The following is a 27813-nucleotide window of genomic DNA, read 5'->3' on the forward strand; positions in this document are numbered from 1 at the left end:
TCCCGCTGCTGGACCGCTAGCCAATGGCCGTTCGCGGTCCAGCAGCCAATCAACTGGTGGCTGCTGGACCGCGAGCGGCCATTGGCTAGCGGTCCAGCAGCATATGCAGCACCGCAGCAGCACGTCTCTCCCGCATACACAGCGGGGGAGACGTGAGGGGACGGGAGCAGGGCAGCCAGCGGGGGAGCGGGGAGACGAGGGGGCGGCGGCGGGTGGCCATCTTTGATGTGGCAGCGGCTGCGGCGCTAGCTCCCCGCTGCTGCCGCTGGTCACACCAGCGTCCCCCTGCCTCCAGCGCCCCCTGCCTCCAGCGCCCGGTGCGCGTGCCCCCCCAGCCCCCCCCTAGTTACGGCCCTGCCCATGCTGTCTGAGTCCGGCCAGTCGGGCTAATGACTGTCGGGATCCCGACTGTCGGAACCCTATACCACACCCGTTTTGAGTTATACCACATTTAAAAACAAGTGTTGCAGTGTTTACTGCTTTCATTGATGACCAGATGCCAGTGCCAGATGTATCAAGCTTCAAAAGTGATAACATTTAGATAAACAGCCAACCAATCAGCTCCTACCTGTCATGCCAAAGGCTGGGTTTGAAAAATAACAGGTGGGAGCTGGTTGTTTATCACTTTTTGAAGCTTACACTTTTATAATGTTACTTGTGATCAGTGCGCATTAATTATGAACGTGCAGCCTGGTATATTCCCATAGGAGGGAGGGGTGCTTTATTTGATTTGTAATTGATAGTAGTAAAGGGGTATAAAGCACCCCTCCCAGCACAGGCACTTTACACAGCCTGAGGAAGGAGAAGCATTCTCCAAAACACGTTGCTGCTAAACTTGCCAGTGCACCAGCACTTTCTTGGCACTTGGACACTTTGAAAGGACGCATTTGCACTTTCCCCCTGGGACCCTTACCCTCAAGCCTTCTGCGGTGGTGCCGCAGGTCTTATTGCTTTAAGAGAAAGCCCACTGCAACCATCATATAGGGTGAGGTATAAATATCTTGTATAAACTGTACCCAGGGTTTGGATAGAAGTGTCCATGTGTACGTTGTATGTTTAATTTTTATTCTGCAAAAAATGTTGTTTTTAAAATATAAACAACTCACATTTTATTTATGAATCTGCGCCAAGCTATCCCATATTTCCTACCATATAGAAACTTTCTGAAGCTTGACACATCTGGCCCTAAACCTAGGGCCCCACAGAATAAGGCCCTGGGGAAGTATAGGGCCCGCAGCCATCTCCCCTGTCAGGGGGCAGATGTAACGGGTGCAGAGAGAATCGGATTTGGGTGAGTTATTTTGTTTCTGTGCAGGGAATATTTGTGACTGCTTTATTTTCACACTGCAATACAAATCTCCCTTTGATGTAAAACCCCACCCAAATCTAACTCTCTCTGCACAAGTAACATCTACCCCACCTGCAGTGCACATGGTTTTGTCCATCTAAGAAGGAATTTGCCAGAAGGAGTGAACCAGAACAACCCCCAAAGTGCCAGCTGGCCCCTAACTGTCACTTTTCAAACACAACCTGTAACTCTCTCCAAGACTTAGTACATTGACTACTATGTAAGCCAGGCAGCATATTCATTAAATAGGAAAATGGACCTGGGGGACAATAAATGACAGCACCACAAAGGGTGGAGAGGAGCAACCTGACTACTTTGGGGTGGTTCTGGGACTAGCTCGTGGAGTAGGTAAATGATGGCGATATGTAAGAGATGTAGATGAATTTGGATTAGTTAGGGTGGGTTATGCATATCAGAGTAGCCATTGACCCAAAAGTGTGTAGCCCAGCGTAGGAGGGGAAGTTTTTTTTATAGAGTAGGTATCCCTCTGCAGCTTTCACACTTGGGGGACAATTCAGTAACCGGGAATCCCCTCTTGGCACAAGTGCTGCTGTATACCAAATCTATGATAAATTTGGATTCACCATATTGGGGCTGGTTACCAGGATCTACAAGTTTGGGTTACCAGGGCAACTCTTCCCACTCGTGTATAATTCAATTGATCCATTGACCCAGGACAGTTGTGTGAAGAGACCTTTGGCTCTCTTCGCAAACCATATATTTACTGTATATGTCACTCAAAAGGCTGAAGAAATCAGCTGCTGCACATAATGAGGGTAACAGGTACAAAAAAATTGCAGCAACATTGTTTTTTTACAGAAAGCTGGCCCATATCTTATAAACCACATACAAGACAAGATAAGCGATAGATATGGTTTAGAAGTAGTTAAATATACCCCATTCATACTCTGGTTATGCATTATTATTTTTACAGCAAACTAAGAAGAGAATATAATGGGTATAAAATAAAATATTGGTCTTCATCTTATAATAAGATGCCTTGATATTATCCTCATTCAATGTATGTCACTGCCCCCATTTGTAATTTAAGCCATCCTTCCTCTAAGAAAATGTAAACCTTTTTGAATTCAGCTGGTCAGTACTGTGCATGCCGCCATGTCCTGCACAGAAACAATGCAAACGGAACATTTTCAAACATTAGTTTTAGGAAGAGCGTTTGCTGCTTAGCCGAATGTTAAGTAATCCTGGGGGGGTAGTAAGATGTGTGATACTAATTGGATTCGTTTAGAAATCTCTGGAGCTGTTAAATGTTTTGGTTTTATTTTTGGAACTTCATTTTTTTTAAGATGATTAGCTTTGATTCAGATAACGCCTTCCCAGTAATCCCGGTATTAAACATAAACCGTATACGATCAATGCCAGTTAGAAAATGTTTACGTGAGATGAACTGACATGTTGCACAGGACTGCCCTTCATATATGCCTTTGTAGCTATACGTGATATATTGGCGCTCATGTATAAAGACCCTAACTTGGGGTACAGTGCATCAATAATTGTGCATATTCTACCAGGTCTACAAGTATACTGGTGTATGTTACCATTGTGCAGTTATAACAACCTTCATCTCCCTCAGAGCTTTGATAAATCTCCCCCCATAATAAAGGGCAAGTCGGACCCGATTTACCTTGAGCTCCCCCGGGAACTCCCCAGTAGGGCTAACATCTGAGTTGGCACATCAAGTGCCAAAACCGATGCAATTTATTGCATATGGTAGGACTCCCGGGGAGCTGCCACTGAGCCCTCCCTTGAAAGCACCCGACTCCCTTGAAGGCACCCAACTCCCCAAACCAAGGGAATCCTACCTCCCTTGAAGGCACCCGACTCCCCCCACCAAGGGAGTCCTACCTCCCTTGAAGGCACCCGACTCCCCCCACCAAGGGAGTCCTACCTCCCTTGAAGGCACCCGACTCCCCCCCACCAAGGGAGTCCTACCTCCCTTGAAGGCACCCGACTCCCCCCACCAAGGGAGTCCTACCTCCCTTGAATGCACCCGACTCCCCCCACCAAGGGAGTCCTACCTCCCTTGGAAGCTAGAAAGCATCGGCGATGTACCGAAGAAGGCTGAACATACAATTACATCCGACCTCTGACTCCGACCCGATGCATATGGGACAGCGTCAAACAAATGCGATTTGGCCCAATTTCACCCGACATGCGTCAAATTTGACAATCTCGTCTGCGATTTCATGTTCGGTGGGGGTCACGTGATCACTGAACAATATAGTTAAACGATATCTTTCATTGTTTAAACATTAGATTGTTCTTTTGGCAGCATATCCTTTAGTGTGCACCCTGCATAAGAGATGTGGCATTGTGGCAAATGTATTTGTTTACCCTCCAGAGAAGTATTGAAAAAGAGATAACGATTTTAGGAAAGAAAGTTGACACATGCTCATAAAGGTGCTTTCTGTTTAAAACCAAATTTATAAAAACCGAATATATGTGACTGATCAAACTCCAAATGACGGATTACAATTCCATGTCTTATACTGGGGTCTGTCAGTGCTGTAGATGTCAGCCGGCTAATTCTGTTTGGTGCTTCAATTCTCACCCCCTCGGCTCATTAAATGAAGGAACAGATGTCACACTAGCTACTATTTATTATACAACGTCGGTGATCTCCATTTGCCATGGTTTTTTTTTCTTCGGAAATCTGTATAATGCCGCGCAGCACTTCAGTCACTGTGTACCTAATTAGGTATAATCTAACCATATAAATAGTGACATCCCTACTGGCCAAATGAAAATGTCATGTGTTGTAATTTGGCCAATTAATTTAAAATTGTCATTTGATCCTTTTTGTTTTCCCCTCTGCTGACTGAGCAGTGTGGTAAAGGAGGGTTCTCTGTACAGAAGTTCTTATCCTGCTGGATAAATTGTGAATTTGCAGGAATGCGGAACCTTTGGCCCTCCAGCTGTTGCTGAACTACACATCCCAGCATGCACTGCTACAGTTTTGCTTTATGGCCATGCTAAAACGGTAGCAAAGCATTCTGGGATGTGTAGTTCAGCAACAGCTGGAGGGCCGAAGGTTCCCCATCCCTGGCTTAGGGCCAGATGCACTAAACTTCAAAAGGGATAAAGGGAGAGTGATAAACAGCCAGCCAATCGGCTCCTACCTGCCATGTCACAGACTCTGTTTGAAAAATGTCAGGCAGGAGCTGATTGGCTGGCAGTTTATCACTCTCGATTTTATAACTTTTGAAGCTTAGTGCATTGGCCCTGTGTCTGACGTTACTGCATTGTAAACCCAACCACAGCTATACATCCTCGGTTTTAACTGATATTGCACTCACGATCCAAGTCTCCGAATGTGAAGACGGTTCAGTGCTGCTATTCTCTAATGCTGTTGGAGCTGTTAATGGTCCCTGTGTGCACTTCCCATTATCGTATACCGTTGAGCTGAAACCAATGATTATTGGAGCATCTGGGAGAATTGCATATTGTTTTCACGCACATCCCTAGATTCCATATGATCTTACAGAGCCCATACATGTGTTGGTATAGATTGGCTGTAAAGGTGCCCATACACTTGTAGGATTTGGGCCCTTTTTACCTGATTCCAGTGCATCAGGCCAAGAGATCATGTTAAATTTGTCAAATCGTATGCGTTTTACTTCCGCTGCAATGCATGGTGTCGGGCGCATTGGATCGGATCCAGAGAACTCCATGGCTGCCACAAGAATTTTTGGGATCCTATGACAGTCAATGGCAAAGCATACGATGTATCGCATGCCATCCTGCCATCCAGGAGCCCAGCGGCTGGGTATCGCACGTGAGGTACGCATGCAATACCACAAACAAATATATGGAAGCTATACCAATTTGTATGAAAGACACAACCACCCGTTACTGGTCATCATCATGGTGACATTGTCAAGCAAACTGATGCTTTGTGATCGAACCTGATCTGAGTTTGGATGATATCTGCAGACATTTTTTGTTCCACACGTGGTTAAGTAAGTTTAAAACATTCTAATTGGTTCAACAGTCACACCGTATAAGACTTATGTGTCAATTTATCATGCAGGGAAAAGAGTGGAGAAGTTTCTTATAGCTACCTCAAAGCTGATTGGTTAAAGTGGACCATTGGAACCATAGCAACCACTTTCTTTTTTTTTTTTTTTTTTTAAACCACTTTATGGAAACACAAAAAGGGTTAACGTTTGTACAAGTGGCCTTCCTGTTCGGCTCATCCATTGGCTTTTGCATTATCTTCAGTTTCCCGTTAAATACTTAAAATATTTCAAGATCTTCCAACACTTTTCAGGCTTATGGATCTTTTGGAGTTGCTGATTTGTTTTCGCTCTATAATGTATGATTGGGATGATGTTTGCTTTTTATGCTTTCTATACAGAATACGATATTCATTGCTAATTAAATATTAATCCGTTCCGAACGACTCGGATGTCACAGTTCTGTTAGAGGCTGTTTTTCTGCATTTTTGCTGATTTACACTACAAAGAGATTTCTGTTGGTACAAACTTCTTCAGTGTTTCCTTGTTGTGTTTTTTATTTTCTTATCTATGTTTTTTTTTTTCATGTTTAGAACGGAACATCTGGGGTTTAGCAAACAATGTAAGATTATGTAAATATGTTGTTTTCTCCCCCCCCCCTAAGATTTGCAGGTGATTTGCCAAATGTGAAGATGAAATGGATTCTTGTAGCGCCTGACACGTGAATGACAATTAGCATGACAATTCCTTAGATGTCAGATGGCACTCGGGGACAGTTGATTCATACAAAGGAACAGTTGTCATGTCAAAGGAGCGAGTATTTAACACGCCCGGGATGATTAAATATTCACAATTACCGAGCAGTTTTGCAAATGGTTTCTGTTACTATGGATGTAAATCCACTGTACAGATAGATATACATTAAAATGGGATTGACCGAAACTAGTATGTTGGAAGTGGAGGGGGGGGGGGGGGGTATATATGTATTTTTATGATCAAATTAAATTATGGGGGCAAATCAAAAAGTTCGATTGTTAAGTCGATACTATAAAGGTTGACATACATTGGGGTCGAAATGCCTTAGGTCGACACAGGAAAAAGGCAGACATGCCTAAGGTCGACACAAGCAGTAGGTTGACAGTAGGGCATGGGGGGAGAATAGAATTGTGCCCGAAGCATGGCGAGCCATGCGAGGGGACGCAGTTCACCGATATGGTGTCCATGTTGACTATGTCGACATTAAGGACAAAAAAAACCCTGTGAAAAAACATGTCGACCTTGCCAATGTTGACCTAATGCGTTTGTCAACCTTTTAACCTTGTCGACCTTAAGCGTGTCGACCTTCAGTGGTCGACCCAATGTATGTCCACCTTAATTTTGGTCGACCCATATCCATAAAAAACAGGCTTTTTTTTGTTGCTGTTTTTTGGGTGGCAATTCGATTTCAAGGAACGATCTACCCCAGGCATGTCCAAACTGTGGCCCTCCAGCTGTTGTGAAACTACATATCCCAGAGCACCTTGCCATAGTTTTAGCATTCCCTAATAGTAAAACTGTGGCAAGGCATGATGGGACTTGTAGTCTCACAACAGCTGGAGGGCCATAGATGGGACATGCGTGATCTGCCCCTTTCCAATGCAAAAAAAACCACATGGATTGTAGCCACGAACAAACATCATTTTTGGGGGGTATTTTGATTCACTTGTGCCGCTATCGGGGATAATTGAATTACTCCCTGGGGGCCAATTATCCACAGTGATTCATGGCAGCTATTTGAATTTCCACCCATAGTTGTATTTGTACTAAATCGGGTTTATAGAAGTGGAGTTGTTGTTGTGGGAGGAAACCGGAGGAAACCCGCGCAAGTACGGGGAGAATATACAAACTCTGCACATTAGGGAATCGAACCCATGACCTCAGTGATGTGAGGCAGTAATGCTAACCATTACACCATCTGTACTGCCCACTGATATCCCTTAGAAGGGGCACAAGAAGCAATATCTTTTGTAATATCAGGTATTGTTTATGGGGCTTTGCTGTACCACAAAAAAAAAGCGTACAATTAAATTTTGTTCCATACGTACAAAACCTTTGTGTGTGAAACGGGCTGTAGCCTAGATTAAAGGCACATGCACACTGGGCAATTTGGAGCACTGCCGATATACTTTAATGATATTAGCAGTGCTCCCGAACGATATAGCTCACACACGCTGACCGATATTGTTAATGTTTTTATTCAGTGATGTCACCGGGTCCTCTCCGCTGAACATGCAGTTGTTGACAATAAGTCAAATTGAGCTGAGTGCGCAGACGACAAGGGTTGTTAATGACCCGCGGGAGTGGGCATACACACTGAGCAATATTTTAAACACTATCACTCAGAAGAGCCAAAATGAGCAATAAAGTTGAAAAAAATCACCCAGTGTGTATGAACCTTTAGTAAATTTTATGTGAAACTTATTTTAAAAGTAACGAGAGTAAACATGTAATCTACAACCGTGTGTAAAAATAAAACCGAGGTTGTGGCCTTATGCTGTAATATTGGAATTTCGTTTAAAAAATTGAGCATAATTGCACATACAAAAAATATTTATAGGTTTGATTTTCTTTGAACAATAAAGCAGCCTTTGACTAATTAAGCTACTTAGGTTCTGGCCTGTGATTGGGTATGGTATAGAAGACCTAATAAATATTTATAAAATGTGTTTCCGGGATATTAGGGCTACTTTCTCTTTGATCAATATGGCCTTAATGCAGTTAATTGTCATGTCAAGCGGATAAATAGATGATAGACGGGAAACTTGTGGAGCAGATGTGAAAACAAGAGAGGAACGGGGGTCCTTCCTGCTGCAGAATGTGACTGACTGGTGACTGCTCTGTGGTTCGGGAAGCACATATAGGGGGGAAGCCACTGAACCGTGTGCGAATGTGCCCTGCAGCGTTCCCCTCCCGCAGTGCGCAAGTGGGTTAAGAGGCTCCGGCCGGTATGAAGATGTGATCCATAGAGAGAAGCCATAATTGGAGAGGATTAAACATCTGCTGGGAGGCCAAAAGATTAAAGTGGTTCATCCGAGCCGTATGCTGTGTCATAGCAATCAGGATATTTAAATCCGCTGCCTGTGCAATCTGTTCAATTTCTAAAAATGAGGATGAGATATTTTCATATGTTCTAAAGCAAATTATGTAGTGCGGCCATGCTTTTATCCATGGCAAAGTGCTGGAGCTTGCAGGATGCATATTGCAGGCCAGACATCGGGATAGGGTTACTTGCCGTCTAAGCATAAAAAGGTTCTCGTTTTGGTTCAAGATAATAAAAAAATCTAGAACGTTTTGTCCTTTTTAAAAACAACGGTCAATATCTCATTAATCAACGCTGGCAGCTATATTTGCCTGTGGGGTGCGTTTGGTTAGTAAGAATTTGCTGCAGTTTGTGCACTATATTGTGGGCTAGTGTTTGAGGATGCAGCTGATCTGCTCACTAGGAGCCCGAGACACGTTTTGCCTCATACCTCGCTGATGTCTCTGGTAATTGTTGGGGGATTGACTGTCTACATTTCAATGTGTGTTGGCCAAGCTGACTTGACGGTCTGCCTTCCCTGAGAGATGAGGGACCCTCAGGAGGCATAATTGAAAGCTAATTAGCATAATTGAGCAAAATGATGGCCTAATTACCATAATTAACGTCAAAAATTGCTAACTCAGCTTTCCATGCTACATACGTGTCCGTGTGACATTGTTGCCACCAGCCAATGGCAAAGTGTGTTCATAAACAGCCACGTGATGATTACAGTTGCATTGTACAGTATGTATGTATTCTAGCACTACTGTATAATGTAAAAATGTTTCATTTTATATTTATTTTACATATGCTTTTATTTTGATCATAGAATTTATTTATTTTTTTATGCATAGGATTAGCATTTTGTTGGAGCATCCTATAATTCCCCAAACCCTCTACCTCCTAATTGTTTCTGGTAACAATATGATGCTGAAAGATGGAGTACTCTACTCCTCCAATGAATTGACATACCCGCAATGTTATACGTGTTTAAGGCAACTGCTCCACCTAGTGGACACACTAAGGCTGCTGCAGTGTCTGTGTTTTTCAAATGATTGTGTATCCTTTATTCCTAGTGGAGGAGGGGTGCTAGAGGCTTTGTAAAATGCATTCATTTATGCAGTGCTGCTATTGGGCCCCCCAGAAGTGTGGGCAGTGGTGTAACTAGCAATTTTGTACCCCCATGGCAAAAAAATTCGAGTGCCCAACCCCCATACATTTATTTTATATATATATATATATATATATATATATATATATATATATATATATATATATATATATATATATATTTTTTTTTTACCTAATTGCTCGTTGCCAGGGCTGTCATTCTCCGCAGGTCATTAATGACATCCTGTTGTCTGTACATGATATCTGAAGATCTCGTCGACGACCGCTTGACTCCTAGATGTGGCCACTGGCGATATCTTTTGTAAAGTCGCCCAGTGTGTATGCACAATATCATTTGTTTGGGAATTCAAGGGAAATCATATCCTCTGCAGGGGCGGATAATTGGCTGGATGCACAAAAGGAAAAATGCAGTAAAAAAAACATTATTGGATTTTTACCGCATTTTGGGATGCAAAAAAAGGCCGCACGCACGGTTTCCACTGCGGGGAAGTATCACCAGCAAAAGCTATGGGCTTCTTAATTCATCCTACACCACTCCGCACGACCTCCACCGCCCATTCCCCTCACCTGTGTCCAGGCAGCCTCCTGCTGTGTTGCCCGGACCAGTGACTTCCTCCTCCTCCTCCTCCCTGCACCTCTTCCGGGTGCAGGGAGGAGGAGGTGGAGCCCAGCAGTCCCTGCAGCCATCTGAGCAGGAGGCTTACCGGGCAGGAGGAGGGGGGAGAGCGGGCGAGGACACACTCAAACATCGCCAGGTGCATCGCAAAAGGGTAGCTCTTAACGCAAGAGCTGTCCTTTGCGATATGTTAGTGCATATGCAATTTATTATCTATGCGGTAGCCAGCGATGTGCGGCGGACAGGGGCTGCGGATGTTACTGCATCCTGCCCAATGTGTGCCCAGCTTTAAATGTGCATGTGGAGGCAGCTTGGGTAAGATACAGTATGGTGGCAATAAGAAGAAAATCTTTGCCATGTTTGACGTGTAGAGTAAATGCAAAAGTGACATTTAAAAATGTAAACTGTAGAGAAAGTAATAGATTACGAAATCACGTTGCTCATGGCCCTTGTCCTTAATGACAATCAAACCCAGGAACAAGCCACCAATAAGAATATTTACACTGTTGTCTGTGAGTTGCTGTTCAGTGCCTGTAGCAGTGTATCAGTATGGCTGATCAGCCATACCAGGTTGTCGACATGGTCAAAACTGACACAAGCAATAGGTCAACATCACAATGGTCATTTTTCAGTGTTTTGGTTTTTCATACTTTAAAAATAGTATAGTGACCCAAAAGCGTGGTGAGCGAAGCGGTACACTAACTGGTGGTCCACTTGTTCAGGTGTTAATATTTACACCAAAAAAAAAAGTGAAAAACTATCAAACTTTTGTGTTGACCTTTTCAGTGTTGTAATAAATCTTGTGTTGACCTTTTTTCAATGTCAACTTACACATTGTCTGCGAGCTATACCACACCCCTATAGTAGATTAGCAGGTAGGGTCACGCAACACTACATGTCAGAATCTTCTTTTATTGAAAGCTTAAAGTGCGTCTTTACACCACCGCCAGTTCCGTGATATTGAACATGTTGGGTCATGATGAGAAAGTTTGCTAGCGACAATATCTGCAGTGATTGGCAGTAAAGACATCTCTCTACAGTATATGTATACTATCCAGCTGGACACTGTAGTAGCGTATGTGATTGGCCCGTCTGGTACAGATCTCCAACCACTGCTGCTGTATTGCATTCAGTACTGTATCAATCAGTGGAGCATTCGCCACCCAGTGGTTAAGCTGTGCATTGCATGCCTTGGATTCTCCCACATTGTAGCATAACATGGGTATTGACATGCTACATAACTAGGTGTAAGGGATGCCACCAAGGTGGTATAGGTGGCGCTGTTGCACTTGCCCAGCAGTCCTTAAAGCCTCCTGCAGGCTGAGGCTTCACCTATAACAGCCACGTTCGAAGGGGTTAATTAGGTTCACCCCAACCCCAGTGCCGCCAGGACTTTTGAGGGGACAAGGCTGCTACAGGAGGCTGGGCAAGGCAAACACAGGACTGGAGTCAGACTGGGACACAAAAGGAAGGACCAGACACACAAGACAAATACTAAATTAGCACACTACCATGTGCGACTAGCACAGGACCACTGCAGCAGCTTGTATACACGAGCACCACAGCACTGGAGATGGAATTACTAAGCACTGGGTACTGAACCACAATGGTGTTAGAGGTGCAGTGTCTAAATGCAATACAGGACAGGCAGACAAGGAACAGGACCGGATTGCGGAGCAGAGCCGGCACAGGCAGGTAGATACAAGTACCTACATCAAGGTTGCCTACCTGGCCCTCTCCTTCAGGGAGAAAATGCTCTGTTCCTGGACTTCCCTGGTAAAGTATAATTACCATCACCTGTGGGGAGCCAGGTAATTGATAAGAAAGGTGTTTCACCACAGGTGCTGGTAATCCTACATTACCAGGGAAGTCCAGGAACAAAGCATTTTCTCCCTGAAGGAGAGGGTAAGGTAGGCAACCCTGACCTACAGCAGGACCGGACTGTGGGGCAGTTCTGGTTACAGACAGACAAATGGGTGAAAACACAGGTTCATAAACAGAAGCTCTATTGGCGCAAGTATCAACTGAGACAAACAGGACCAAACACAGCACAGGCACATGAAGGGTTAAACAAACTCAGGGCTGGGTAGGATCAGGGTATACAGACAAGGACTAAGTACAGGAGACATCAGCATAAGGGTTGGTCAGGAAAGCATGCATGTGCAATGGCTTGACGCAAGCAGTATAACCAGCACAGAGCTTAGGGCAGGCTGGGTAATATAGAAAGCAATGTCCAATCAGAACAGCTAGAATGGACAAGCCCCCTTAATGAGGAAAGTAACTGCAGGTGCGCAGCCTGACACAAGGCTAATTGCCTAATTATATGACAGGTGAAACTGAACACAGAACAAATACAAGAGTCAGACTGCATTTACACAGACCCGCTAGACTCGTAACTCTAGGACACCTGAATGCCACACTATTGATACTTGTGGTCTGGTACGTGACTGTACCAGCTGATGGCAGATGAGCAGAACTGTGCACATGTTGTAGCATTAATGTGAAGGTCATTTACTTTCTGCATATCTGGTTCATTACGGTCATGCTACCCGCAAGTCTCTCAGTGCCGCCATTAACCTTCCTACTCTGCCTTGTAAGACATTGTGTTGCACCACTGCACAAGCTAACACTCTTCCTGTCTGTCCTGTAACAGGAACATGGGTGAAGAGTAGCATCGGAATCATCCAGCAGGAGGGAAACCAGCTCACCTGGACATACATTGCACCGCAGATGGGATACTGGGTCGCCGCCATGTCCCCATCAAACCCAGGTATGAAGGCGGAGGAATTTTATAAAGTAGGGGAGAGATTGGGTGTGTTCTTTATTCTTTATGGGTGAAGGTGTTATGACCTAGGGATCAACAATATTATTGTTAAATATTGTTCGTCTCTTTACGGATATTAATATAAGTAGAAAGTTCTGTTAATTTGACTTTAACTCTAGATATCTCACTTTCTTCTAAAGCCCCATACAGACTAGGCAATATTGTGAACAATATCGCCTAGTGTGTACACTCAATGACGTTAATGATGCGGACTCCCAAGTGTCCTTAACTACCCCCTCCCTCGACTAAACAGGGAGGTCCTTGTTAACGATGGCCATTCTGTGGGTGCAGCATGACTATACCTCCCCACTGCCGCCAGCCCCCTCACACCCTTGGCTCAGTACCTAGGTTCTGTATACTGATTAATCGGGCTGGTTACGAGATCAGAATACCGACACCGCTATCCCGACTGCCATATTTCCGACAGGTGCCAGCAGTTAAACAAACCCTACCCCTAACCCTCCCCTCTTGCAGCCTAGCTCTAAACCACCCTCACCTCAATAATGCAACCGAACCCTATCCACTCCCCGCAGCAGCCTATCCCTAAACCAGTCTTCTGTACATTCCCGATTAATCAAGTTCCCATTATCCCGATAGAGAAAGCTAATCTCACTGGTTACTTTTTGGCTTTCAGATCCAGTAGTGACACAGGACATCACAAGCTATCACACCTACTTCCTGTTGGCTATATTAGGAGGGATTGTGTTCATTCTGCTGGTCCTGTTCTGCCTGCTGCTGTATTACTGCAGGTAAGCCTATGTGTCCAATTGTATACCTCCTGTATGCTACCGATAAACCTGTGTACAGTATATGGTGTAGCGGTGAAACCTACGGATGGACTGGGTGTTGTTCTGTAAACTTAGAACACGATGTATAAATTTAATGATTCCAGTCTGCCTCCATAGGGGGGATCCTATTGGCTGAATACATTGCTCAGGACCGCCCAGTTAACTTATCAAGGATGTTTTGGTGTCTCAGGCAGGGTAAAACCAAATTTGTTTTAAAGAGCCCTTTGTACTCCAATTGCGACAATACATAGGATATAAAAAAAAGTTGCGGACCTATGTGTTTTTTGTGAGGAAAAAAAACTAACAATTTGTGGACAGAAAAATGTTGGTTTAATTTGATACCCCTGATTTTTTTTTTAGTATTTTTTTTTTTTTGTATTTTTTTTTTTTATAGTGAACATAAAAGGAGGTTCTCCGTGCTTGTGAAATTATACCACCAAGCAGCAAATTTTTTTTGGGGGGGGGGGGGGAAGGGGGGGGTTGTTTTGTTCATTCTTTTGGTGTTTCACGAATACGGTGGTCAAATAATAATAATTTTTAAAAAGTCTGTTATTAAAGATGGTCTACTTTGAAAAAACCCATTAAATGTAATCCAGTAATATCCTAAACCATTTTTAGCCCTAAAAATAAAATGCTAAAAACTCACAAGAATGGAAAATAATTTATAGTAACCTATTTGAAACTCCAGTTGGCTATACAATAAATAGTAATATCCATACAAGAAAACAATCCTCAAAGCCTATCTGAAATCACTCTTTGACTAGCCGCAACTTCTATCGCACTTCCACCTGGAGTTGTTCCCAGCACACTACTCCCATGGCCACATCATTCATCATGTCTACACGATGTGGCCGAATCCCGCACGACGGGTCATTCACCTTTCTGCGTACTGAAGGGATCAGCAGGCTCTATAAATGACCCGCGGGCACCCACGTTGCATCGTCATAATGCCCACACATGTTACATTTTGAAACGATTGGTCATTCCTATCCGTCAAACGGCCATATCGCCTAAAAAGATCTTACGGTATGTAGGTAGCTTTAAGGCCTAAGGCCAATCCTATTGTTGTATTTAAAAATGTAGTTTTAAGCACACACATAGGCCCGTATTCAATGCGGACGGCGAGGGGGTTAAATGGCGGGATTGCAGAAAACAAGTGGCCCTCGCTGTTTAACCCCCGTGCCGGCCGCTCACTCTATTCTACATTCCGGGGGAATCCTCGCTGTCACAGGACGGTGAGGATTCCCCCAAACAGGGAGTCTCTCTCTTTTTTTGTGACCGCATACACCAATTCCCCCTCGCTCCAAAAAGAGAGCAAGGGGGCATCAGCGTATGCAGGGGGGGTCAGTTGAATACTGCTTGCCTTCACAGCTCACCAGCATTAAATACACCCCATAAAATGATACCAAATCAAATGAGAGAGCACAATATCACCACTGTGATGATGGCTCAGCTGGATCTCCAATCTGCATCCTCTACAAAAAGTTCCATCTATAACCCTCCTATGCGTTTTCATAGAATCCCATCTTCATCGGCTGAGTAACTTGACAAAAAAACGCAATGGGTAGTTCTACTTGTTAGTGGTCAAATCTCAGAGGATATATAGTGTAATTATAACCGACGACCTGTTGTGCTTTTGAATGCTACCGCAAATTTACATTCTTATTTGAAATGACTAGACACCTAAGGGGATCATTTAATTAGGCAATTGCTGTCTAGAATGCTTTTAGTTATTTCAGGCAATAGGTTTCTTAGGGGATATCCAATTACTTGAAATCAACAATTTTATCAGAGGGAATTGGATACCCCCAAGTTTATTTGTAGAGTACCATATAAACTTTTGCCAATTGGTTAAGTTTTTTTTTTTTTGGTGGTGGTTATTGTATTAATAATATCTCCGGTTTATTTTACCAGGAGGAAATGTTTAAAGCCACGTCAGCATCACCGAAAGCTTCAGCTCACATCAGCTCTGGATTCTTCCAAGAAGGATCAGGCAACGTCTATGTCCCACATTAATTTAATTAGCCCTATCCATATGGAGATGATGTCCTCTAGTGGTGAGGCAGATATACATACACCAATGCTCAAAGCTTCATATAATACCTCAAGGGAATTCAGCTCAAGAGAGGAGCTGCTTTCTCACCATGATGAGAAGAGCCGAATGTCTTTGGATAACCTGACTCAAAGTGGAACTTTGAGACACGTGTACAATAAATCTTTGGACCAGTTCCTATTGAAGTCAAGGAAGTCAGCAGAAATCTCCGATGGATATCCGTCTCCAATAACCGATGAGTACCGCCGGAGTTACAACTCAGTGATCTGTCAGCCTTTATTTGACAGCAAAGATCAGTCCTCTACAAACCATCTTACGGCAGGAAGTAAGCCAAACATTCAGGAACAAAGTCACCTAGTGCCTTCTGCTCCTGATCCAGAGCAGGTCCTAGACCGACGACCCAATGAATGTATGATGTCTAAGTCTGTAGATCACCTAGAAAGGCCGACCTCTTTCCCTCGTCCGGGTCAACTTATATGCTATAACTCTGTGGATCAAGTCAATGACAGTGTTTACAGAAATGTTCTGCCTACGCTGGTGATTCCAGCTCACTACATGAAACTGCAAGGTGAACACCCTTACCTTGGCCAACAGCTGATTGTGTCCGCCGAACAGCAGTATGAGCTGGAACGTCTTCAAGCCGAGCTTTCAAAATCTCACTCTCAACATCCCCAGCAGATGCAGTCTTCACAACTGGCCCCCCAAGCCATATCGCAGCAACATTTGCCAGACAGAGATGGCAATGAATGGAACGCACAAAACACTGTGATGTCCGAATCAGTTTCTATCCCAGCCTCACTGAATGATGCCACCATTGCTCAAATTAATGGCGAGGTGCAACTCCTTACAGAGAAAGCTTTGATGGAGCTTGGTGGAGGAAAACCGATGCCCCATCCCCGTGCCTGGTTTGTATCTTTAGACGGTCGGACAAATGCACATATTAGACATTCATACATTGATCTCCAAAGAGCAGGGAAAAATGGGAGCAACGATGCCAGTTTGGATTCTGGCGTTGACATGAACGAGCCAAAGCCTGGTCGGAAAGGTAGAGGCGAGAAATTTTCAAAGCTACAGCATTCGACCCTGCAGGATCATCACCAGCATGAGCAGAAGAGGTCAGACAGTACGGCTTACACACAGCTGGTATATTTAGAGGATATGGACCAAAGTGGTAGTGAATGTGGAACAGCTGAGTGCAGCCCAGAGGATAATAGACCTTTCAATGAGGCACCGGCAAGGAGGAGCGGTGGCCAGTTGCCCAGCCTTCAGGAAGAAACCATTAAACGAACTGAAGATTCCTCACCAGTGCCATTAAACAGCCCCGAACGAGAATACTCCATTAACGACGATGGTTCCGACGATCAAGGAGAGAATAAAAAAAGTCCTTGGCAAAAACGCGAAGAACGACCGCTTCTGGCTTTCAATGTGAAATAAGTTGCTATACCACAAAGTGGAGTCAATATAAAATTTGCCAAATAGTCTTTCTTTGGGGATGCTTCGTTTATAAGGGCCGGGAGGGAGTGTAGAGGGTGGGGTCGTTCTACCTGTGAAAAATGAACTGATCGGTGATTTAAACTTTTGAAGACTTTCTACTCAAAGTGTTGGAAGGATAAGTGAAAGGAATCTTTTGAATGGAATTTAAGGAATCTTTTACCGTTTAAAAACAAAAATTTAAGTGTAGCACTATCACTATCCCAGTTTTTTTTTTTTTTTTTTTTAACTGGTTTCTAAGGATTTAAAAAAAAAAACTTGACATTGCTAGGTTCTGACCACTAACCTCCCGCTAAAGGGAGCATGTGACAGCTTTGTAGTTCTGAAACCAATTGTATCGCAGTGTTTACTGTTACATCTGCATTCTACAGGAGGAAATAATATTCCGCGTCGCCATTTAGACACTACTAAAAAATAAAAAAAGGCTATGCATTGCTGCTTTTACACCAACTGACATTTTTGCCTAGAGGCTGCTTTTAAATTCTTAATTTTTTTATTACAAGGCTGTAAATGTGTTTGTGTAAATATATATATATATATATATATATATATATATATATATATATATATTATTTTACACACAGACTATTTCTGGTTTTCATTATAACCTGCTTTTATCTTCTTTACTGTCCTTATTTTGTAATGTATTTCTACACGGAAGCTGTGAGTTGGAACTTTTTTGGTATTAAAAGCTTTTGTTTTGAGGTTTCTAAACAAACAAAAAGTAAAACAAAAACAAAAAAATTATTGCATTGCCCGTTTTGTGTCCATAGAAGTTGATCTCTATTCTCCAAGTGCCTTTTTTAATAGCTTCCCAAATGTTTATCTCCATCCAATCGAATGATCGATCATTTAATTTTTTTTTATTTTTGCATGAACCAGATGTCTGTTGTTCACTCTCTCTCTCGTTTTAGTATACGTATGCTCTAAATTCCATTGTGTACTGTAGAGATCAATGTAGCTGAAGAACTAGGAGTCATCTAGACCCTTTTGTAGTGTTACGAGCATAATATTTATGTAAATATGGTTTCTCTTCCTTTGATAGTTGATTCAAGCTGCTCCCGGTAGACTTGGAGGGCAGAGAATGTGAGAACATTTATTAAGTGCTGGAATGACTTTTCTGTGCATTCTCTTTAAAGAACTGCTTGGTTATACAAGAATTATTCAAATAAAACCGTTAAAAAATGTTTTGTTACTTGTTGGTGCCCGGTGTTTAGGTCGTTTCAATGGGATGTTTTCACCTGTCTTATTGTGTTTGTGTGTTGGGATTCTGTTTGTGTCTGAGCTGTGAAGTAGATGGATTTCACACCACTCTAGAGCAGTGGTTCCCATCCTCGGTTCTCAAGTACCCCAACGGTTCATGTTTTCCCGGTCACCCGGCAGGTGCACAAGATTACTCATTATTTGCTGACACATTTTAAAAGATCCACAGGTGGAGCTAATTATTTGTGATTCTGTGTGGAGACCTGGAGAACGTGAATCGTTAAGGGTACTTCATATAACAAGGTTGGTAACCACTGCTCCAGAGTATAGCTTACCATCAATGGAATATAGTCTTGCAATCTATAACCACCACTGATGGCTAAATCGCAAGGGAGGTGTTCTTATGGTGGATGTCTGATGTAGTCTTAAGGCCCCCATACACTATGCGATTTGAGCACAATTTCACCCGATTCGGAGGAATGTTTAGACAATCGCATGTTTAGACATCCTGTCCAACCCGATGCGCGGTCCCGTGCGCATCGGATCGGAGTCCAGCAGTCGGACCGGCTGCACATAAGATATCCTAAATCTTATGTGCAGGGTCAGCGGGCGGGGGACACTGCGAGGGCAGTGAGAGAGGAGGGGCAGTAGCAGCGAGCGGGGGACACCGGAGAACCGGACAGGGGGAGAGCCAGGCAGAGTCAGCGGCGGCAGATGTTGAGGAGCTGCAGGGGGGGGAGCCGGGGGGATTGACTAGAGCTCTCAGCCAATCAGCAATTGGCTGAGTGAGCTCTCAGCCAATCACTGGCAGCCCATTCATTTGTATTGTTTTTTTCTTCCTTGCAGAGTGAGTCCCCGATCCTCCTGCCCAGCTCCCTCGTTTCACTCGCCGGTTCACCGGCGTCCCCCCGCGCACTGTCTCTGTGTCCCCTGCCCGGCTCCCCAGCGCGCCCCCCCCCCCAACTTACCATGCCCCGCTCTCCCCCTGCTTGCATCTCCCACTGCAGCTCCCCGGGAGTTGCATATGATAAATTGCATGCTCCTGCGACCAGCTGATTACCTCTGTGGCACCACCGGCAGAGGTTTCTTTTCATCAGCGACCATCTCTTGTCGCCGATGAAAAGGGGGCATTAGAACGGGACTGAAACCGGGAGCGCGCACCCGGCAATTTATTGCCGGGGAACACTCCCATCACTGGCAATATATGGCCATATTCCCAGCGATATCCGCCCCTATTGCTGACGAGTGTACACGGCTTTAGGGGTAAAATTGCCACGATTGGATGGTACCCATAGCAACTAATCAGATTCTTTCTATTATCTTCTAGAAGATGCTAATTAAGTAGAATCTGATTGGTTGCTAAGGGCAACATCACATCTTTAGTAGAACTTCCATCTTATACCCCTTTCAGACATACTACCCAGGATTTCACTCCCGGGTTCATTATGGAAATAGATAGATATATGGCAAAATATGTAATGTAGGGAATGCTTTTCACGTACAATTAATCTGAAAACCAGATTGCAAAGCTAACCACAAAATGTTTTTCAACCACATAAATAGCAATAAAAGCGACTACTCTAATAAACTAGAAAAAGTAACAGTAGAAGAGAAGAGCTTTTAAAATCGCCTTTCCAAAGTAAAAAAATGACCATAAACGGTTGTGTAGAAACCTCGGCATGGAAATGTTCTCTTGTCCAACGTATAAGGCGGACACCGGATGACCGAATAAATGGACCAAGCGTGCGGCAGGACGTCAACGCATTTTGGATACTTTCTCTGGGCTGGCCCCTTTTACACCAGCATTTTTTGGTGTGAATGGAAGAGAAAACCATCCCCCCCCCCCTTTTAACTGGCTAGATAGTTTTAACAGGCTATATCTTTGGAACCAACTGACCCTTTTACATGAAACCAGTATTATTTTGAATAACTTTTAAGTGGGTTTCAAATGATTTTGGTCCCATGAAGCTGGGCCATTTGGTTTCAGAGAAATCTGCCCTCCAAAGAATATGAACAGCAATGAAATTAGATTTCAGAAGTAAAAAAATCTGTTTACCCGCAATATCTCTGGAATTAATTAACCCATATGAACCAGCCTGGTATCTGATTGAAGTTTTGGGTTCGAATGAGATCAACCTTGAGCTTATGTGATGCTAGGGGGGACGGGGGGGGGCTGACAGCCGTCTGAACTGGGTGGGGGTCAGAATCAGCGGTATCTCTGGTTCCCCAGGGGGGGCTAGCGGCGCTGGGCTCATTGGAAAGCCCCAGTCCTCCTCTACAAAATAGGCCTATTTGGAGAGTGGGCCTGGAGCTACAGCTCCATCAGAAAATAAGTTTTATGGGTTGACTTTTGCGCTGTACCTTCGCTGAGGGATATAGAGGAAAGTGAGGGTCACCTACCCTCACCAGACAGTAGACAAGTATGAAAAGAATTTACCAATGTATCCCCTAAGCGCTGGTAACAATATGATCCTTTTCCTCTCAGATGGTTACCCAAAATAAAGAGAAAAAGGGGTACAATAGTGTATTACAGTTTTTATACACAGTTTAATTATATATCCACAGAATTTTTATGTGATTTGACTCGTACCCTTTCTTTATGTCTACTAATGTGTAGACAATAGCGTTTTGTAAGGGGGCGGTCATGTCACCGGTGTATCAAGCTTGTATCTTGACCCATAAAGAGAAGAAGAAAACTGGATGGTGCAATACAGTTTAATTCACTTTAAAATATCTACATAAAGAAAACAGCAGGATGGACTCTCACCAGATTGTGTGGTCCACACACAAAGATGCAGACAACAAGATGTTATTACAATTGTGGAGGATCCCAGGTGTCCCTGATCGTCTCACAGGTTCCAGTTTCACCAAGCTGTTTTTTCCAATAGCCATTAGGCTATTGGAAAAAAACAGCTTGGTGAAACTGGAACCTGTGAGACGATCAGGGACGCCTGGGATCCTCCACAATTGCCATTAGGCTATTGGAAAAAACAGCTTGGTGAAACTGGAACCTGTGAGACGATCAGGGACGCCTGGGATCCTCCACAATTGCCATTAGGCTATTGGAAAAAACAGCTTGGTGAAACTGGAACCTGTGAGACGATCAGGGACACCTGGGATCCTCCACAATTGTAATAACATCTTGTTGTCTGCATCTTTGTGTGTGGACCACACAATCTGGTGAGAGTCCATCCTGCTGTTTTCTTTATGTAGATATTTTAAAGTGAATTAAACTGTATTGCACCATCCAGTTTTCTTCTTCTCTTTATGGGTCAAGATACAAGCTTGATACACCGGTGACATGACCGCCCCCTTACAAAACGCTATTGTCTACACATTAGTAGACATAAAGAAAGGGTACGAGTCAAATCACATAAAAATTCTGTGGATATATAATTAAACTGTGTATAAAAACTGTAATACACTATTGTACCCCTTTTTCTCTTTATTTTGGGTAACCATCTGAGAGGAAAAGGATCATATTGTTACCAGCGCTTAGGGGATACATTGATAAATTCTTTTCATACTTGTCTACAGCTCCATCAGGCTCATTGTTAATCCGGGCCTGGTCATTTATGCTTAGACATGCAGCTATAGAAGCAGTTGACAGACTCTAGATCAGTGGTTCCCAACCCTGGTCCTCAAGTGCCCCCAAAAGTTCACATTTTCCAGGTCACCCAGTAGGTGCACTCATGATTCAGATACATTTTAAAAGATCCACAGGTGGATCTAATTATGTCACTTGTGATTGTGTGTGGAGACCTCGAAAACACCCCCTGTGTGGGGTACTTGAGGACCAGGGTTGGGAGCCACTGCTCTAGACCAGTGGTTCTCAACCTCAGTCCTTAAGCCCCCAACAGTGCATGTTTTGCAGGTCTCCACACACAATCAAAGGTAAAATAATTAGCCCCAACTGTCATCTTTTAAAATGTGTCAGTGAGTGTCATGAGTGCACCTGTTCACCTACCAGGTGACCTGGAAAATGTGCACTGTTGGGGGTCCTTGAGGACCAAAGTTAAGAACCACTGCTCTGGATCACAGCAGGGGGCCTTAGAAGATACACACTTTCCCCAAGGTGACAAAATTATATCAGCAGTTCCTGTAAAACTGGTTCCTGTAAAACCCGAATGTCGACATGGACACAGGTTAAGGTGCACCTCGTCTGCTCGCTATGCTTGGGCCTCGTCGCCTCGCTGTGCTCTGCACACTATTTTATTTTCCCACCACGCCCTAGTGGATGGTAGGCAGGGCCAGTGCAAACCCTGTGAGCACCCTAGGCAACCGATCCCCGCCGTGGCGAATAAAGCGGGACACTTCTATCCCTTTTGCACCAGAAAATGCAGGGACTTACCAGGGAATTCAGTCCCAGGATCATGCCGGGGCACTCCCAGGTAGGCCCCTTTCACACCAGCCTACTCTTGTGGGTTGACCTGAGTCTAAAGCTGGTGTGAATGGATCCCGGGCCAAAACTCCAGGGACTGTTTAGGCATTTCAACCCTATGATCCAGTAATAAAAGACCTGTGTGACGCTGACTTTCCCAATACCCAGCCCATAGTCAGACTCTCACAATTCCTAGCAAAAAAAGGAATAAACTGCGCTTTTAACGAATGCACCAAAATAGTACATTTATTAATACATGAATAAGCACCAATAATAAAACCAATTTATTAAATAAAAATGTAAAAAGTGATTACATAGAACCATTTGTAAAGGCTTAATCAAGATCTTGGTTACCCCTTTTTTTTCCCTTCACATAGGATCCTGTTCCTATAGTGGACATTAAAGTGTTGTTTTGTAAATGCAAGGAGTTAAGTGTTCAAAAGGACAGTCTTGATATAACCACTCACAATTCATGGGAGTCCTGCATCAAAAGTGCTTGGATATTGCCCTGTGGAGTGGTGCCAGCTGGGTAGATGCCCTCTGGTGGCGCTCCTCCAATAGTACCAAATACAGTCCTGGTTCAGGTATCCAAATGGAAGGATTGTTTGATAGCCACAAATATTGGGGTGAAACAGCCTGTTGCATTGGATTCAGTATTGGATCCCGGCGTTCAGAATCCCGACGCCGGAATCCCGACAGCTGAAATGCCGACAAGGGGGGACGTGGATTGCCCCCCCTTGCGGGCTCGCCACGCGCTCGCTACGCTCGGCACACTAATTTATTCTCCCTCCAGGGGTGTCGTGGACACCCAAGGAGGGAGAATGTGTCGGCATTTCGGCGGTCGGGATTCCGAACGCCGGGATCCCGACCGCCGGGATTTTAACTGCATTCCGTTGCATTTGCTGGGGGATTCCCAGCTTTTTTCAAAGGTCTTACATTTCTTCGCCCTGGGCCCAGTCATACTCCTCAAATTCCCAGCCCCGGGCCCAGTGAGACTCTCCCAATACCCAGCCATGGGCCCAGTCAGAGTCTTCTAATTCCCAGGCCCAGTCAGACTTTTCCAATACCCATCCTTGGTCCCAGTAAGGCTCTCCTAATTCACAGCTCCGGCCAAAGTGAGACTCTCCCAATGTCCAACCCTGGGCTCAGTCAGACTCTTCCAATTTAAAGACCTGTGCTAAGTCAGACTCTACCAAATCCCAGACCTAGGCCTAGTCAGACTCTTCCAACTTCCAGGACCAGTGATAGTCTTCAATGACCCAGGCCCAGCTAGACTTTACCAAATCCCAGACCTGGGCGCAGTGGGACTCTTCCAATTCCCAGCCCCATGCCCTGCTAAACTCAGGCCCAGCTAGACTTTAACAACTCCTAGCCCAGGGACCATTCAGACTCTTCAAATTTAAAGCCCTGCTCCAAGTCAGACTCTGACAATTTCCAGCTCTTGGCCTAGTCAGACACTCCCAGCCCAGGGATCAGTCAGACTCTTCAAATTTAAAGCCCTGCTCCAAGTCAGACTCTGACAATTCCCAGCTCTTGGCCTAGTCAGACACTCCCAGCCCAGGGATCAGTCAGACTCTTCAAATTCAAAGCCTTGGGCCCAATCAGACTCTAATTCCCAGCCCTGGGCAAAGTCATACTTTTCTAATTCTCAGCCCTGGGCCCAGTGAGACTCTACCACACTCTGCAGAATCCGCAGCTGCCACAGGTACCTGCTCAAAATACGGCTGCGGGACACAGCAATTTAGCAGACTGACCGCTCTGTGTGAAGATGAATAACAGGAACAATGCTTAATATGCCTATTGGACAATGAGACTGAGGGGCTGGTTACAATGTTACCATGCAGACATGAATTCCATCCCCATTGTCATGCATGTTTGATCGAAATATGGAAGAACTGTGGTCTGTGCCACCACCCATTCTTTCTACAGAGAACATGGAGAGAATGGTGTTGCATCTTTTGTGTTCAGGGATTTTCCTTACAGAAAAGCAAATAAAGTTATATTTTTTATAACTATCTTAAGATTTATGTTTACAGAGATTAGGATCAAGCAATCACCAAGATATTTTTTATCCCTAGGGACTGGTACCCAACCAGAAGGTACATTAATGAACCTGTTGAGTGGAGATGTCAGATAGGCATCACCACGCAAATGAAGTTATACAGGGGACAAGGGAAAACGGGGCAGTAGGAAGGAAGGAATACAAAAATGATTCATACAATAGAAGAACCAGAGGAAACATAACCTAGCTAAATCAGAGGTTTTTACTTTTGAATAGTGGTCTTTCTTTTGCACCAATGGGAGGCCTAAACAAGTTTGAAACCTTCACTGACCTCCACAAATTTATCTGAAAACTAACACTTCAAGACACCTTGTAAGGAAGACAATGCCTTTATAAACAATTTTGGAAACAAATCCAAATCAGGATTCAGGATCTAAGGTAAGTAATATCAATATTTTTTATGATCCAGTAAAAAAGGACCTGTGTGACACTGACTATTCCAATACCCAGCCCCTGGGCCCAGTGAGACTCTCCCAATTCTTAGTCCTGGTCCAAGTCAGACTCTTCCAATACCCAGGCACGGGCGCAGCGAGACTCTCCCAATTCCCAGCCCTGAGCCCAGTCAGACGCTTCCAACTCACAGGACCAGTGATACTCTTCCAATACCCAGCCCGGGACCAGTCAGACTCTTCTAATTCCCAGCTCTGAGCTCAGTGAGACTCTACCACTTCCCAACCCTGAACCCAGTCAGACTCTACCAGTTCCCAGCCTTGTATAGAATCAGCAGCTGCCACAGGTACCTGCTCAAAATAGGTAGTCTTGGATGGCCACTGGACACAGCAATTTAACAGACTGCCATCTTGTGTTATGTGTGAAGGTGAAGAGAAGGAGAACTGCTCAATATGCTTCGACTATGAGACTGGGGAGCTGGTTACAGTGTTACCATGCAGACATGAAATCCATCCCCATTGTCTTGAATGTTGGATCGACATACGGTAGAACTGAGCTCTGTGCCACCGTCTATGCTTTCCACAGAGAACATGGGAGGTCATTCTAGTTAGAAAACTCACCCCTACATTTTGGCGGGGGTTCGATAATGAAGCTCTGCGCATATTTGCTTATGCACATGTGCAGAGCTTCAATTTGGGTGCCTTCGGGGACTTACATAGTCTCTGTGGTGCTCACAAAGGGGGTATGTGTAGGAGGCAGGCAGGGGGGCATCCCCATGCGGATGGCCTGCGTTTCCTGGGTGTAACCACAAAAACGCTGGGTGCACCCATGAAAACGCTAGGCGTCCCATGTGAACAGGAGCGGGTACCTGCCATACAGATCACCAGATGTCAGCTGCCCATCCATCTCTCAGAGCTGGACGCCGCAGATCTGACTCAGCAGAGACTAACTTTGGTTTCCAAGCACTGAATAAATCATTTGATAACTATATTAACACCCAGTCACCTGACGTAGTGAGACAAATTAACATATGCTTTACTTGCATAAAGTGCTATTGTACTTCTGTTATGATACCTTAACTGAGGATTGCGTACGGGCTGTCCAGACACAGGCCCTTATTCTGGTTGGTGCGGATATGTCCGCGTGCGTTCGTTCCGCCGATGTTTTGTGTCTGCGCATGTGCAGAGGCATATCTGCGCATGTGCGAAAGGGACATACGTCCAAATTCCGCATGAATTGTTTACGCTACGAACAGGGGGTGGAGAGGGTGTGAAGGGCTGTTTGGCCTCATTAACATATGCATACGCTCCGCGTTTCATGGGCGTTCCCATGAAAACGCTGGGCGTACGTATGGTAATGCGGCCGTGACGCACGTGTAGGGGGCGGACATATGACATTGCCGGATGTCAGCTGCCCGCCCAGATCCCTGCTTTTGCACGGAGAAATGCCCGAGTGGTCTGAGCTCGCGGGAGCTGCCTGACCGCTCGGTCCTGCATTCGATGGCATGCGACCATCGAATGATGGGGGAGGTTCCCAGAGATGGAGGAGGTGTATACATGAGAAATACACTCGTGCTCCGTGCGGTCAGCGGCTTACCGCATTCGGACGGAGTGAGCCATCCGTACGGAAGGCGGGGTTTAGGATGCACAGTCCTGGCCGCATATTCGGCTCCGGCCGCACAGACCAGAATAAGGCCCTCAGTGCTCTTCTTCTTTTTCTCTTTCTCGTCTTATTCCATATATATATATATATATATATATATATATATATATATATATATATATATATACACACATACACACTACTAATTTTAACTACAATTATATCAATCCATCTCTTCACTTACAATTTCTCCCTTTCTTTCTTCGGATTCAGTATTGAATCCCGGCGGTCGGGATCCCGGCGTTCAGAATCCCGACGCCGGAATCCCGACAGCCGAAATGCCGACAAGGGGGGGACGTGGATCGCCCCCCCTTGCGGGCTCGCTGTGCTCGCCACTCAGCGGGCCCGGTGCCTCGCTACGCTCGGCACACTATTTTATTCTCCCTCCAGGGGTGTCGTGGACACCCACGGAGGGAGAATGTGTCGGCATTTCGGCGGTCGGGATTCCGGCGTCAGGATTCTGAACGCCGGGATCCCGACCGCCGGGATTGTAACTGCATCCCATTTCTTCCTATTCCACTTTGTTTGGTCTCTTCTACTTAAATCCTCTGAGTCTACCCCAATCTCCCTTTCCTAATTTACAGTTTGTCATGTTTAACACCTAAAATACCCCAACATAGTAAAATAAGAGAAAAAAACTCAGAAATGTTTTCTTTAGTTTACAGTTACTAACTTTTATTGTATATATGCATGATCAAAAACATATTTTACAATGACCTTTTCTGCATAATATACTGCGGTGTGGTATAGGGTTCCGACAGTCGGGATCCGACAGTCATTAGCCCGACGTCCCGACTGGCCGGACTCAGACAGCTTGGCGAGCGCAACA

The 27813-nt window shown here is 44.6% G+C and overlaps 1 protein-coding gene across 1 annotated transcript in view; it reads left to right on the forward strand.

Moving 5' to 3' along the window:
• The window catches only part of FAM171A1 (family with sequence similarity 171 member A1), an 84371-nt gene extending 65895 nt beyond the window's left edge, over positions 1–18476 (forward strand). Inside the window, exons 6-8 of the mRNA XM_083189391.1 lie at positions 12784–12900; positions 13589–13703; positions 15657–18476. Of these exons, the coding sequence (XP_083045517.1) occupies positions 12784–12900; positions 13589–13703; positions 15657–17229 (1805 nt within the window). The 3' untranslated portion in view covers positions 17230–18476. The remainder of the gene's footprint in view (positions 1–12783; positions 12901–13588; positions 13704–15656) is intronic.
• Positions 18477–27813: the final 9337 nt, after the last annotated feature.

Source organism: Crinia signifera, chromosome 5 (assembly GCF_055691185.1).
Source record: "Crinia signifera chromosome 5, ASM5569118v1, whole genome shotgun sequence".
In the NCBI taxonomy this organism is placed as follows: domain Eukaryota; kingdom Metazoa; phylum Chordata; class Amphibia; order Anura; family Myobatrachidae; genus Crinia; species Crinia signifera.